General features: G+C 43.2%; 1 protein-coding gene across 3 annotated transcripts in view; it reads left to right on the forward strand.

Annotated features, from left to right (window-relative positions):
* Window positions 1-9434, forward strand: part of LOC139410728 (transient receptor potential cation channel subfamily M member 3-like) — a 152231-nt gene extending 142797 nt beyond the window's left edge. For all 3 annotated transcript variants that reach the window (XM_071156170.1, XM_071156171.1, XM_071156169.1), the window contains 7 exons: window positions 625-753; window positions 1206-1457; window positions 1971-2145; window positions 5044-5194; window positions 6730-6923; window positions 7012-7144; window positions 7300-9434. In XM_071156170.1, coding sequence (XP_071012271.1) covers window positions 625-753; window positions 1206-1457; window positions 1971-2145; window positions 5044-5194; window positions 6730-6923; window positions 7012-7144; window positions 7300-8851 — 2586 coding nt within the window. In that variant the 3' untranslated portion in view covers window positions 8852-9434. The remainder of the gene's footprint in view (window positions 1-624; window positions 754-1205; window positions 1458-1970; window positions 2146-5043; window positions 5195-6729; window positions 6924-7011; window positions 7145-7299) is intronic.
* Window positions 9435-16462: the final 7028 nt, after the last annotated feature.

Here is a 16462-nt window from a genome sequence, read left to right on the forward strand (position 1 = left end):
GTCTACTTGGTAAATATTTTCTTAACTGTTCTTGAACTGCAGTATTGGTTAAGGGCTTGTAAGTAAGCATTCCACGGTCAAGTCTACACTTGTTGTAATCGGCGCATGTGACAAATAAAGTTTGATTTGATTTGATACTTGGTCAGGGAATCATCATGATCTGCTTTGCATTCAAAACCATCCTCTGTGATATTACCTCTCCTGCAGTAGTTGTCTTATCTACAAAGCAGCCATGAAAATGAATATGAACACAGTCTTGTCACACTGCATTGTACTTTTTACCTCACTGCAGTACAATAGTACATTTGTTAGGTTGGGGAAAGGGATTCAAACTAGCTTAGTTCATAACTCAGGCTTCATGAGGTCACTACATTACGTGAATCGCCTCTAGATTTTGATGAGACCCTGAAGGTTTGCTGCGATTCTGTGCAGTTAGTTTTTTGACAAACTATCACTTGTTCTGCCTGTACCTAACTTGTCTGTGCTAAAACAATTTGAATGCCTTCTAAGACTACCTAAGACCCACTTATGACCCACACCTTATGTCGTCTGTAAGACCCTCTGCGTGCACTGAAGACTCTTCACGTGCTCCGGGAGGCCCTGACACTGTGTGTTTGTCCCCAGATGGCCTATGTGGCATACCTGATGCTGTTCAACTATATTGTGCTGGTGAAGATGGACCTGTGGCCCTCACCGCAGGAGTGGATAGTCATCGCTTACATCTTCACCAATGGCATCGAGAAGATGAGAGAGGTAGGGCAGGACACACATATACAAAGAGATGGTTCAACTCCAGGATTTCTCAATACAACTCCAGGATTTCTCAATACAACTCCAGGATTTCTCATGGATATTTCAATACAGTCAAGCATGCGCAGGTCTATAACACAGACACATGTTAGAGAGGTGGGTGGGTTGCATGTTATGAAGTGTGTCATTCTAGTAAATCAACACAGATTTTCCAATGCAAGATCAAATAAAGTACAGGAGCTAAATGACAGTGACCATATGAAATGATCCAACTAAGAGCCCTGCACTCCATGTCATCCTCCTAAAACAACATACATTTGCATTCGTCATCATTTCCAAACCTGTACCTATTTATGTAGATCAAATTCTTCAGTGACCTTTTATAGGCCAGCACGGCTCTCTTTCTCTTTCCCTATCTCTCCCCCCATCCCTCCCTCCTTGTCTACCTCCCCCAGATTCTGATGTCGGAGCCGGGGAAGCTGTTGCAGAAGGTAAAGGTGTGGCTTCAGGAGTACTGGAACATCACAGACCTCATGGCCATCCTCATCTTCTCTGTGGGCATGGTGCTCCGCCTCCAGGAGCCGCCCCTCATGAGTTACGGCCGGGTCATCTACTGCGTTAACATCATCTATTGGTACATCCGGCTGCTCGACATCTTTGGCGTCAACAAATACCTGGGCCCCTATGTCATGATGATCGGCAAGATGGTGAGGGGGGCGGAGTCTGTCATTGGCAGGGTGCACTTGCACACTCCCAGTCATGGATTTAACAATAGCGGAAAATCCCTCAAACTAATGCTTACACCAGTCCAATGCTTTGAATTCCATGATGTGGAGTGTGCAAATGCAGCCTTCGGGAGAAGGGTAGAGAATCTGGTTGCAACCTATCTTTTGGTTTGCCTGTCTGTCTTTCTCTCTGTCTGTATGTCTGCATGTCTGTCCATCTGTTTTTCTCTCTGCTGTATGTCTGTCTGTCTGTCGTCTGTCTTTCTCTGTCCGTCTGTCTTTCTCTGTCCGTCTGTCTGTCTGTCTGTCTGTCTGTCTGTCTGTCTGTCTGTCTGTCTGTCTGTCTGTCTGTCTGTTGGCGTCTAATGTTCTACTTAATTGCTCACTTAATGAGATTTCTATGAAGATGAATGAGTATTATCAGGTTCCAACATTCTCCCTGTCTCCCTTTTTGTCACACTCTGTCTCCTCCCTCCCACTTCATCTCTCTCTCAGATGATTGACATGATGTACTTTGTGATCATCATGCTGGTAGTGTTGATGAGTTTCGGAGTGGCCAGGCAGGCCATCCTGAATCCCAATGAAGACCCGTCCTGGATGCTGGCTCGGAACATCTTCTTCATGCCTTACTGGATGATCTATGGAGAGGTGTTCGCTGATCAGATCGACCGTAAGCCCACACGGGGTGGTGGATGTGGGGGGAGGGAGTGAGGGGGAAAGGGTGGTGGAGTGGTGTAGAGTCAGAGTGTAAGGCTGCCCACCCCTCCAACACATACACACACACTCAGGAGACTAGCTGAAGTCATCCAGGTGCTGAAATGCCATGCACTTGGAACCTCTCAGTTCCCCCTGGTTTCAAGGGGAACTATATTAGTGCAACGAAAGACATTGGTGGCCGGATTGGTTCTTATTCACACTGGTCATGCAAATTTTAAATTGCGGTAAAAAATACCCATATGATATTTTCTGACAACAGCAGAGGACAGATCACTAACAGCTCACCTTATCTTAGTGATGAGGTCAGGTGATGTCTAACAGCAGGTAACATTTCTTAGTAATTTAGTAATCGACTCAAATAAGGAACATGACTGCTCTGTGAATGCACCATCTGTTTTGAGGGAGTGCGTGTGTGTGCGTGTGTGAGAGTGTATAGAATGGAAGGACTAGCCCAAAGCTGGAGATCTGAAATAATGCTGTCATTCTTTGTTTCAGATGTACATAGTAGGAAGCTAAAGCACAGGCTGAATTCAAAACTCTGGATGATCGAAAATCAGTTTCGAGCTCATGGAACCTGGCGTAATAATGGTCCATACCAACATTGCTATGTTCAATCAGAATGCCAGTAAATCGATAATTAGACCCACCCCCGTCCCGTCCCCTCCCTACACCATTCCAGCCTCACTGCCATACCATCACTGCACCCTCATCTAGGGGCTGCTATTGAGTCAGATATGCACATAGAGATGGATAGAGGGTACACTTTCCACAAAGCCTGTTTTAGCATGGGCAGCGTCATTGAAGGTTTTCACCATTTTAATGTAGTCAACTGGGTGGGACTTTCTATGGGTTGTGGAGGGAAGAATTCCATACCGGTCAGCAGGAGGGATCAGGCAATTAATTATACTCCTGAGCAAATATTTCAGCACTTCAGCTGGCAGTAAATCCCCAACCTACACTTTATGCTTGTTCAGATTATATACACTGCTGCACAGTAGGTGGCAGTATGCAGCCTTTCAGTTTTTTTATGGACCGCCAATGAACTCATAGAAGTAGAAGAGATGGAGATAGCCCTCAGTGGCGATGCCCATGCTGTCACAGATGCTATAATGGCCCAGATATAAAGATGAGTCCTCTATCTATCTCTATGAGATAGCCCTCAGTGGTGATGCCCATGCTGTCCCGGATGCTATAATGGCGCAGATATAAAGATGAGTCCTCTATCTATCTCTACGAGATAGCCCTCAGTGGCAATGCCCATGCTGTCACAGATGCTTTAATGGCCCAGATATAAAGATGAGTCCTCTATCTATCTCTATGAGATATCCCTCAGTGGTGATGCCCATGCTGTCGCAGAAGCTATCAATGGCAAAGATAGGAGGCGTGTCTTCTTTACCATCTCTATGGTTAAGCATGCAGCACGACATAGTGACAGGTCAATAACTGTGTTTCATGGCAGTAGCACTCTTGTTTGGTTTATTTTTGTTTATTAATTTGTTTATTTTGATGACATTACTAAATCTGAAAGGGAACTAGGATTGCTACAGACATGCTACTTTGACATTTTCACTATTTTGTTTGATTTTGGAAAAGTAAGCCTGCCAGGTAAACCCAGTCATTATTGCCATCCCCCAATGCCAGCTCTGCTATCACTAAAACATGATTGTAACATCACTACAATGACACACAAACTCACAATAATGCACTCTCAACCATACTCTCATGGATGTGCAAATACTTGTGCACACTTGCAAATACAGCCAAACATACACAAACACACACACACAAACACGTGCAGATTCGTATACACACACACACACACACACACACACACACACACACACACACACACACAGACAAACATGAACATATCATGTCATCATCTGCAATCTGTTTTTTCACGTGGTTCAGTTGTCAGAGTTTTTAACCCAATTTATTTGAGTGTAAAATTGTGAGATAGAGAGATAGCAAATGACTTCAGTTCTCTACCTTTGGGCTGCCTTGTGTGATCAATTGAAATCCAGAGATGAGTATGAATATAATGATTCATAGGCAAACAAACGAATGAGCATCCAAAGTGAAAGTGCTGAGTGTCCCCATTATAAGCCACAGCAACTGAACCATCACTGATGGAAAAAACATATGATGTATCTTAAATACATGTCAATGTATCTTAAATACATTTCAATTGATCTGTAGTATAGTCATTATTCAGCTAGGCTATGGCACGCATATGTGACAATATATTTTAAACATCATGCCATGTTTAAATATATTGGGAATGCAAGTTATTGACAATATATTTTAGAATATATTGTGAGATACACATTTCAGCACATAACACCTTTCCATTCTATAGCTCACTCCTTCCTATCCCCTACAAAAAAGATGCATATATTCAGTATATTATGCCTCTTGCTTGTTTGCTAAACTTGAAGTATTTGTTGTTCTGTTTATTTGTTGGTTTATTTATTTTAGATGTCAGCGTAGTGATTGTCTGTTTGGTGGGAATGCCTGGGTTTGCTCGTATGTACCTTGTTTGTGTTATATGTTGACATCTTTCTTTCATTTGATTTTATGTTCGTTTTATGTTGGCTTGCCTGTCTAGTCGTTGTCTGTATGTGAATTTGTTTTGGCACACAACTGGCTTTTACAATATGTTTGTCTTTATTAATAATGTTTGTCGGAGAAGCTCTCTTTAGGCTGGCTACTCTTTTGTTTTGTCAAATGACAAAATAAATGGGGTAGCTTTAAGAGAATTTGTCTTGTGACACAATCTGTGACACCTTGTGTGTCATCCTGACCCTGTGGTTGTGTCATTCTGACCCTGTGGTTGTGTCATTGTGCTTAGCTCCATGTGGCCAGAATATCACCACAGAGGACGGGCATGTTGTGGCTCTGCCGCCCTGTAAGACGGGAGCCTGGATCGTTCCTGCCATCATGGCCTGCTACCTTCTGGTGGCCAACATCCTGCTGGTCAACCTGCTCATCGCTGTTTTCAAGTACGTTCTCTCTCTCTCTCTCACTCGCTCTATAGACTTACACTTTCCTTACGCCCACTCAGTTATACATACCATTGCCTTGTCCAGAGACCACCCCATATTGCTTACACCTACCCAATCCTGTCAGACCTCCACAATTGCGGGGAGGTAGGGTCTCTCAAAGTTGTTCTTTCTGGACACGGCCAAAAATGTGCATAGGATGGGTTTATTTTACTCTCCCACACCCACTCTGTTTACCAGGGCCCATGCACAGCATACTTGTATATCACCAGGGTTAGTTAGCCACCTAACTTATTTCCATCTGTGATCCTTGTTTGTTTATATAGCTTAACAAGTGATTACTTTACTAATTACCAAACATTGCGTATGAGAGGACAGTTCCAGTACAGATAGAGATTAAGTGTAAGAAACATACTGTTAATACACCTCTGTTTTACTGGCATTTTCTTTCAACTGTAAATGTAGGAAGATTGCGGTGAGTTTAGTAGTAGAAGTAGTAGCAGGCATAGTCGTAGTAGTGGCTGTAGTGGTAGAAGTTGTGGTGACGGTAGTAGCACTAGCAGATAGGTGGACAGAAGGATGAATGAATGAACATTTGGGTTAGATGAGTGGATGGATGATTAAAGGGTAAGTGTTTCAAAACTATACTGAACAAAATTATAAACTCAACATGCTAAAATGTTTAAGATTTTACTGAGTTACAGTTCATATCAGGAAATCAGTCAATGGGAATAAATTAATTAGGTCCTAATCTATGGATTTCACATGACTGGGAATACAGATATGCATCTGTTGGTCAGATACCTTAAAAAAAATGGGCCTCACAATGGGCCTCAGGATCTCATCACAGTATCTCTGTGCATTCAAATTGCCACCGATAAAATGCAATTGTGTTCATTGTCCGTAGCTTATGCCTGCCCATACCATAACCCCACCGCCACCATGGGGCACTCTGTTCACAACTTTGACATCAGCAAACCGCTGGCCCACACGACTCCATACACGTGGTCTGTGATTGTGAGGCCAGTTGGAGTTACTGCCAAAGTCTCTAAAACAATGTTGGAAGGGGCTTATGGTAGAGAAATGAACATTAAATTCTCTGGCAACAGCTCTGGTGGACGTTCCTGCAGTCAGCATGCCAATTGCACAGTCCCTCAAAACTTGAGACATCTGTGGCATTGTGTTGTGTGACAAAACTGTACATTTTAGAGAGGTATTTTATTGTCCCCAGCACAAGGTGCTCCTGTGTAATGACCATGCTGTTTAATCAGCTTCTTGATATGGCACACCAGGCAAGTGGGTGTACTATCTTGGCAAATGAGAAATGCTCACTAACAGGGATGTAAACAAATGTGTGCAAAACATTTGAGAGAAATAAGCTTTTTGTGCGCCTAGAAAATTTCTGTGATCTTTTATTTCAGCTCATTAAACATGGGACCAACGTTTTACATGTTGAGTTTATATTTTTGTTCAGTGCATATTCCATCTGCATAGGGTTGGTTTGACATTTTGGTTGTTACTGTCTGTTGTCATAGCAACACCTTCTTTGAGGTGAAGTCCATCTCCAACCAGGTGTGGAAGTTCCAGAGGTACCAGCTCATCATGACCTTCTACGAGCGGCCCATCCTCCCCCCTCCCCTCATCATCTTCAGTCACATGACCATGGTCCTCAAGCACCTGTGCTGTCGCTGGCGTAAGCACGACGATGACGAGAGAGACTATGGGCTGAGTGAGTACATGGCCTATGCCTTTAGAAATTTATCCTTCCTTCTTTCCTTTTACACTTCATGTTGCTTTTCTTCATCCTTCCATCACAGAGCTCTTCATCACTGAAGACGAGCTAAAGAAAGTGCATGACTTTGAGGAGCAGTGCATCGAGGAGTACTTCCGCGAGAAGGATGACCGCTTCAACTCCTCAAATGACGAGAGGATCCGAGTGACATCAGAGAGGTTGGGCATGGGCAAACATAATCCTGTCATACTTAAGTGCAACATACTGTATCTCCTCACTCTCTATCTCTCTGCGTGTGTGTCTCTCTCTCTCCCTCTCCCTTATTTTCCATCCATCTCTCTCTCTTTATCTCCTTTTTCTCTGTCCGTTTCAGAGTGGAGAACATGGCCATGCGCCTGGAGGAGGTGAATGAGAGAGAACACTTCATGAAGTCATCTCTGCAGACCGTGGACATACGGCTGGCCCAGATGGAGGAGCTGATTGGTCGGATCGCTGTGGCTCTTGAGCGAGTCACGGGGGTGGAGCGGGGGGAGGTCAACAAGGCCCGCTCACGCACCTCCTCGGACTGCACAGACTCGGCCTACATGCTGCGTCAGGGTGAGTGCCCAGATGCGGCTTACATCCTGCGCCAAAGCAGCTTCAACAGCCAAGAGGGGAACTCCTACCGGCTCAATGAGGGTGCAGAGGGCTCCATGTCTCCGCCCTCCCCCACCGGCCTGGCCACTCGCACACGCAGTCACTCCTTCTACGTGGGCGGAGGTCTTGAGCGAGCTGGGGCCGACAGGGCCGAAAGGGCCGACCGTTTCCTCAAGGAGCGCTCCTTCAGCCTGCACCGAGCCAATAGCTCACAGTCGGTGGCCTCGGGTACCGCCCCCAAGGAGTCTAAGCCCCTCCCACTGGCCACGCTGTCCATCTCCCAGCAGCACCGCCCCTCTTCCTGCATCGACATCTATGTGTCGGCATCCGAGGAGGCGGGACCAGCCGAGGTCTTCTCGGACCCGCTGAGGATGGGCCCTCCCCTCCGGCACGACTCTTCGCTCCATTCTGAGATTATGGAGGCGGTGCTGTCGAGTGGGAGGGACTACAGCGGAGGCAGCGGATTGGGCGACAGACACTCGGAGGGTGGTGCAGTGTTCGAGGACAGCGCGGCTGCAGACCTGTCGCTATGCTCCGCCCACCTTCTCCCAGATAACACCATGCCGACCTGGGACCTGGACCCCTCCCCACCCCCGTCAGCGGGGCCACTGGAGCGCTCCAAGAGCAGTCGTTACCTGTCCACTGGCGGCAGGGGCTACCTAGAAGAGACACAGCTGGTCAAATCTCACAGCCTCATGTTTACACCGCGAGGCTGCTACGGAGGCCTAGGGGCAGGGGTTCAGGTGAAAGCGGCTGAGTACACCAGCATCACCGACTGCATAGACACCAGGTGTGTCTCCGCCCCTTACTCCACCGCGGAGCGCTCCCACTCCCCCGGAGGCTCCACCTCATTCCCCTTCAATAAGCCCCCGGACTTGGGCTCCTCCCACCCAGAGCGCGAGGCCGAGCTCAGCCACACAGAGTCAGACCCTGATGACCCAGAGGACCTGGCCCCGGCCCCCGAGCCCCATCGCATGGGGAGGGGCTTAAGAGGGGCGAGTGGGACCCCATTCTGCTCACCCTTCTCCAGGCTGGAACGAGCCAACAGCTGCTCCTCAGATGACTCCTCCCACCCATCATTGGCCCCTCCTTCACACAGAAAAAGCCTGTCGGTCAGTGAGAGGATGGAGAGGGGTGCAGACCGTGGGGTTCTGGGGGGACCCAGGAACCCCTTCCTGAGGAGCAAGTCAGGGGCACGGCCCGACACCAAGACAGACAGCCTTTCCATGAGAAAGCTGACCACCCCCTCTGCGTTCAGCAGCTTCGACAGTAGACACAACTACACGTGACAATGATGAAGAAAACAGGACAGGGACAGGGCACACTCTGTTATTATACAGGACCATAGGGCCAGCCAGGGGTAAAGGCAAGGGTCATGGGGAGGGCTCCTACCAGTGTAAAACAAAGTGCTATGAAGCTAGGGTAGTTCTTACCTCCTCCTGAAGCTGACTCTTGTTGTATGTTTGGTGATGGAGGGTATGTGCCGTGTCTGTCTACCATCTTTTTAGTCAAGTCAACACATTGTTACTGTAATGCATCACGTCACAGAACACTGGTGTAGCCCAAATAGAAAGTATAAAAATGACATCTCTGATAGGACAGTTTAGTCAGTCTTTAGAAAATAATAAACTTGGCCACCTGACAATATAAGACTGGAGGTCAGAATTGTCACCTCAACCAAAATTTCCTCAGGTTCCCTAGTTTCCTCTTTGCCCTTAAACTGCCCATACTCATGGATATGACTCTATACTTCTGTGCTTCCACCACTGAAATAGCACTCTGTCTTTCCACCACTGAAATAGCACTCTGTCTTTCCACCACTGAAATAGCACTCTGTCTTTCCACCACTGAAATAGCACTCTCTTTCCACCACTGAAATAGCACTCTGTCTTTCCACCACTGAAATAGCAGTCTTTCCACCACTGAAATAGCGTTCAGTCTTTTCACCACTGAAATAGCGCTCTGTCTTTCCACCACTGAAATAGCATTCAGTCTTTCCACCACTGAAATAGCGTTCAGTCTTTCCACCACTGAAATAGCACTCTGTCTTTCCACCACTGAAATAGCACTGCATGCTACAACAGTAGCAGCAGTAGTAACCTCATCCCCAGGGTAATTGTACATACCGCATATAAGCTTGAAACACCACCGACTCAAATCTGGCCAATGTGGTAGTAAAAAATAAAAACTACAAAAACATTTTTGATCTTAGCGAATCACACGACTGGGCGTTGTGTCTCCTATTCAAAAAATGTGTGCGACGCTAGCAAGACGGAGGTGGGAAGTGCTCAGATGGAGGTGATTGATTACAAATAAAGCCAATGGCTATGGATTATAACTTTTTCCTGATCTTTCTGTTGGGATAATGAAGGCCACGTTTGAAGTTTTGGTCCACCAGACTGTCCAAGCATGCATAAGCGACATAAGCGGTCGCTTCCGGGGGCCCCCCACCCCCCAACAAAACTCAGTCTGGGAACTCAGTTGAGGTCTCAACTTACTGTTGAGAGATAGAATAGAAGAATACACACGGTGTAAGTTCGAAATTTGGTTGTGCATCAGCAGTTATTTTTTTCTTGTTTTGTCATTCACTGACAGTCATTCAATTAGCCATGTCAGCTAACAATTTTTACATTGATAAGTTAGTCTAGCCAGTTATCTAAACAGTGCCCAGGGGCCCAAATTGATTTTGTTAGTCACGCTCACTCAGATATCATTAACATTTCATAAATCATGGCAAAATGGGTAGAGTTGCAGGAAATGAGATTTAAATTGCAAAAATGTCTCTCTGCCGCATGGCAAAATGAGTAGAATTGTATGAAATATGTTATAAAATTGCAACATTTTATCTCCGTGTCATGCCAAAATGTGTAGAACGGCAGAAAACGTACTTAAAAACTGCAAAAAGTTATTGCTGCCCCATGGCAAAATCAGTAGAATGAATGAAATGTGTTATAAATGTGCTACATTTTCTATCCGCCACATGGCAAAATTTGTAGAAAATGAAATGTAAAATTACTAAAATTATCTCCACTGTCAAGAGGTGGGCCACTAAACATTTTGCCCTGTGTCAGAGCATTGGAGAGGGGGGGGGGGGGGGGGAGAGTGTCTTCTGAACAAAATTACAGCAGTAGTGACTATAGTAAAACACATGGACACCAGTCAGCTGGGGATGACTTTATCAATGGATAGAGACAATGAGCATTGTGCAGGTTGAATTTCTAGACATAATAGGGCTCTATTATGTATAATGCATGTCCCTGGTTTAAAATCCATGCACATTGACAGTCAAGTAATATCGAGTCAATAGATTTCAGGGGTCAAAATCAGGGCAGTAAAATCGATTACCTACAGGGCCTGAGTAACAGGGAAGATGAGAAATTTGATTAAATGTAGACTCATCATGTGCCTATCTATTTACTTGTTGTCCTATCCCCAGTCATCCAGGCTTAGTGTCATTGTGGCCTACAGTGTAAAGGTATGAACAAAGTGTTAACACATACACTTAGTCATACATGCACTCTAATGCCAGCAAGGTGTGTGGAATGGCTGAAGGAAAGCCAAAACAATTCCTCTAATGTAACAGATTGTTTCATAGGCCCAGCGTCATCATTATTTCCCTTGGATTAAATCTGCTCAGTGCAAAACTTAAAACTGGGCACCAGAGGGGGCTGTGACCCTGTTTAAGGAGTCCTTCATCCCAAGCAGTAAACCAATGTTGAAATTAGAACACATCAAGATCAGCCTTTTCAGCAAGAAAACATCAAGCATGTCTGGTAATGGCATTGCACGTTCCTTTCATTCTTCTGGCAGCAGCATTTTGTTGCTTGGATCTGACACCTGCTAGTCTCGGGTAGCCAGATATGGTAAACTACGATCATTGGATCTATACTTCCTACATTGTTTGGACGTTCATTCATGATTTCGAAGCACCAGACTAGACTAACCAGAGTAATCGTTTAGAATGATCATCTGAAAACAGCAGAGAATAGTCTGCACAACATGTAAGACTACATAATACTGTACATTGTATGTGTAGGCTGGAAGAGAATGGTTAGAGAACTGAATTCCACAAGATGGAGTTATTTGAAACATTTGCAAAAGAGTCATCTCTATGAATCATATGCATTTTAAGAGACATAGAGGCACCTTTCAAGTTGATGTAAATGGCAGAGAACCTGTTTTTTTTCATCTCTTAATTTATTACAACTAAAAATATCTGACAGGAGTGGAAAACCTGTTACAACATGTTTGTAATAATGGAACATGATGAGTAACATTTACATCACAGGTTCTCAAATGAGTTATTTTTTATATTTGATCATTATTAAATCACTTCAATTTAATTGCACTGCAATTGTTTTGATTGATTATATTTGACTATTTTGTTGCTTACAATGAGTAATTGAATGGCTGTTTGAAGTACAAACGGACTATTTATATCTTTTCAGTGCTATTTTGTCTAATTGAAAGTATTTTGAATTATTACAAGGTTTTAACATTAATAAAAGGTGTCACCTATAAGCACTAAAAACGTATGTATTATATGATTCACTTAATATATTATGTGATAAATTACTATATTGTACATCACAATCATATTTAAAGTATTTAATAATTTGCTATATTGTATGTTCATGAGCAGCTGTCAAAAATAAATACAAATATATATATTTTTAATGTAGGTTGGATATTTCAATGCAATACTCCACTGCAAGCATTACCAAACTGAGGGTGTCTTTCAGGTCTGGAGTAACTATTTGAAATTCACAGTAACTTAAACATCTACATATATCTGCACATTTCTTTTGTTAGTAATTCTTCTCACAAATCTACTAACCCATGGTATCCTTTCCCTGTATTTCGCAACTGTTGGGATAATGCATTTCTGAAGTGTTTACAACATTTTTTCTTACACTGGAGAAAGGCATTGATTTCATGGCTAAGAACATGCGTAAGAACTAAGAGAGAGAACTAGGAGAGATAACTACTTGATGCCTTTTGAGGGGGAGGGCTAGCGGCTCTCTGTGTATCTTCATTATTGATCTGAATGTTTAATTTTCCTTATCAATGTCCAATACCATTGCAGGGTGTTTTCACACATTTCCTAAGCTGCTTCTTTGTCTTGTAAGGTTGTAGATTCGCGAGTGACGCTCAGCAAATGAAGGAAATGTGTTGTATGAGCTGAAAACCAAAAAAGAAGGAATATTTCAATCTCTCTTGAGCAGACAGGCCTCCACTAATCACTGTGCTTATGCATTCAACCCACATTTTCATGGGACTCCCACATCAGTTGTGTTCCATGAAACCCAACCCTCCCATCCATTTTGTGGGCACAGGAGTCAAAGTTGAAACCAACTATGAGCTTTAATACGATCACAAAGTGTGAAGAATAGTTTGCTGGGCTTGGAGTTTTGTTGAAAACTAGTGTAAGCACATCCAACTTTCAGGTGCAGGGGTGCGTAAAGTATAGTCATGAAAATAAATAAATACCCGCACAATGTTGGACACTCCTGTTAGTTGTCGGTGGGGTTTTGTCTCACAATACATGGGATAGATCACTTTTTCAAATTTGTAGTCAAAAAATAAGCTTTAAAATAAGTTAACAAACTTTTTAAAAGATGTCTGAACATCTCATTGAACACGCTCATTGAAGGAACATTAGGTGACAATAGAGGAGAGATAAAGTGATAGTTTGGTTACTCCTTGGCTTTTTGTCCAGGCACTGGTTTGGGTCCTGGGTCCTTTAACTAACCTCAGTGAATGGGCTGTCAGCCCTCCAGGGGACATAAGATATATTTTTATTTTCATTATGGAGAGGGACATGCAAGGACAAACATGTCCATAGCACTTCTAACTCATGTGTAAATGCTCTGTAAATGTTTTGTATATGTTGCTGTGGCTGTTGTACAATATATCAATATATAAAATAAAAGGGAGGTCTATGTATGTCTGAGGACTCTGACACAGAAATGAGAGTAGCCTAATACTGAGAATTGTGCCAATGTGATCCAACAAAACCTAATGTACAGTATTTTTTAAATATTTTCCTATACTGTAGCATACAGCTTCGTGAATCATAGACTATGGTTATAATTCAAATAGGTTTTTATTTCCCCTCAATCTGTTGGTGAGTAGGCTACTCGTATGCTAAAGAGGAGTCCAAGCACATGTTTTCTGCAATAATGCTGATATTGTAGTTTTACTTGAGGGGACTTATCTTCCAGCAGTCTCACTTTATTTAGTGTCCTTTAATGCATGCAGCTCTTCCACTGATGATGTACAAAAATACATTCTGTGAAAATGATGAAAGAGAGAGAGTGCGAGATAGAGAGATTATAAATTGTGTCACAGTGGTGAGTATTTGGATGCAAATGCAAATCTGTATTCTTCAATATGAATAGGATCATGTCTGGCATGCATTATTAAATAAACACATGAATGCATAACCATGGTGTCCCCGTTGTAGGCTATTTTTCAATGTGTTATGAAATGGATGCATCATGTTTACCAGGAACACAGGGAAAAAATAATGTTATAACGAACTGTCGTTAACACCAGAGCAACCATGCTCAGTCAATGGAGGAAAATTCTCTGCAGTCTTAGGGCATTTTCACGCATAGTTCTGAGCTATAGTTTGAATCAGAATTAGAATATTTGCTACACTGTATTTACATTTTTGGGGGGTCTGTTTGGTTTCACAATGCCAATTGTCAAACGAACTAAAATGCCTTAACAAAACCACATGTTCATGTAAGTAATTTGTTTATGAAAAATGCTCACGTTAAATCCATCTATGATTATCTTGTTCATGGTCTGAGTGTCCTTTAGGTGCCTTTTGGCAAACTCCAAGCGGGCTGTCAAGTGCCTTTTACTGAGGAGAGGCTTCCGTCTGGCCAGTCTACCATAAAAGCCTGATTGGTGGAGTGCTGCAGAGATGGTTGTCCTTCTGGAAGGTTCTCCCAGCTCCACAGAGGAACTCTGGAGCTCTGTCAGAGTGACCATCGGGTTCTTGGTCACCTCTCTGACCAAAACCCTTCTCCCCCAATTGCTCAGTTTGGCCGGGTGGCCAGCTCTAGGAAGAGTCTTGATGGTTCCAAACTACTTCCATTTAAGAATGATGGAGGCCACTATGTTCTTGGGGACCTTCAACGCTGCACATTTTTTTAGGTACCCTTCCCCAGATCTGTGCCTCTCCACAATCCTGTCTCTGAGCTCTACAGACAATTCCTTCGACCTCGTGGCTTGGTTTTTGCTCTGACATGCACTGTCAACTGTGGGACCTTATATTGACAGGTGTGTGCATTTCCAAATTATTTTCAATCAATTGAATTTACCACAGGTAGACTCCGATCAAGTTGTAGAAACATCTCAAGGATGATCAATGGAGACAGGATGCACCTGAGCTCAATATCTAGTCTCAAAGCAAAGGATCTGAAAACGTATGTAAATAACATATTTCTGTTTTTTTATCTTTAATACATATGCAAAAATTTCTAAAGAACTGTTTTCGCTTTGTCAATTTAGAATAAGTCTGTAACGTAACAAAATGTGGAAAAAGTCAAGGGGTCTGAATACTTTCCGAATGCATTGTATCTCACTGGCAAATTCCATAATTTATTACAACCTGAGTGGCGCAGTGTTCTAAGGCACTGCACCTCAGTGCAAGCTGTGTCTCTGCAGTCCCTGGTTCGAATCCAGGCTGAATCACATCCGATTGGGAGTCCCATAGGGTGGCGCACAATTGGCCCAGCGTTGCCGGGTTAGGTCGTCATTGTTTAATTAAAACCTCTTTGGACTAGGGGGCAGTCTTTTCACGTCCGGATGAAAAGCATGCCCAAAGTAAACTGCCTTTTTCTCAGGCCCAAAAGCTAGGATATGCATATCATTTGTAGATTGAGATAGAAAACACTCTAAAGTTTCTAAAACCGTTAAAATTATGTATGTGAGTATAACAGAACTTATTTGTCAGGCGAAACCCCGAGGACAAACCATCCAGGAAAAATAAATGTTGAGATCACTGTGCTTTCAATTGATTTTCTATGGGGAACGAGATTTATGAGGCACCTGTTTGCAGTTTCTATGGCTTCCACTAGATGTCAACAGTCTTTAGAAATTGGTTGATGTTTTTCCTTTGAGAAATAAAGAAGTAGCCCTTTCCTTTCTGAATGTCAAGCCAAGTGTACTTTTATGTTTGGTGCGAGCGACCCGGAACTCGCTCCACTTTCATTTTATCCGCTATTGAACACTGTCTTAAAACCTCTTACTTCTACCCCCACCTTTTTTGAAAATTCTGTTAAAAATCGCGCAACTTTTCAGCGTCCTGCTACTCATGCCAGGAATATAGTATATGCATATGATTAGTATGTGTGGATAGAAAACACTCTGAAGTTTATAAAACTGGTTAAATCACGGCTGTGACTATAACAGATCGTGTGTTTCATTGAAAAACGCAAGAAAAACTGCTCTCTGAAAGCAAAAAATAATTTCCATAAGTCACTTCCACCAGTTGTTAAAAGAGAACAGAATTTAATGGGAATCTGCCTGCACCTCATACAAATTCCGCACGATGGCGCCATTGTACTAATTTTCAATTGAATTAATTGTTGGAAAATACATCTGTCTGAACTCCAGTTTCCCAGTCTTCACCCGGATGCAGTTTAAGGAGAGATCAGATGGCATTGTTTTTGAAGTGAGGACCTATTGAAGAGACATCGCCCTGTAATCATTTTGATAGATTATAAACGTTTACTAATACCTAAAGTTGGATTACAAAAGGATTTCGAAGTGTTTTGTGAAAGTTTATCGTCGACTTTTTTAATTTTAAAAAATTACGCAGCGTTTAAAAACGTTGATTTTTTCTGAATGACACAGCTTCCATACAAAGCTATTTTGGGTATATA

This window comes from Oncorhynchus clarkii, chromosome 6 (assembly GCF_045791955.1).
Source record: "Oncorhynchus clarkii lewisi isolate Uvic-CL-2024 chromosome 6, UVic_Ocla_1.0, whole genome shotgun sequence".
NCBI classification, from domain to species: domain Eukaryota; kingdom Metazoa; phylum Chordata; class Actinopteri; order Salmoniformes; family Salmonidae; genus Oncorhynchus; species Oncorhynchus clarkii.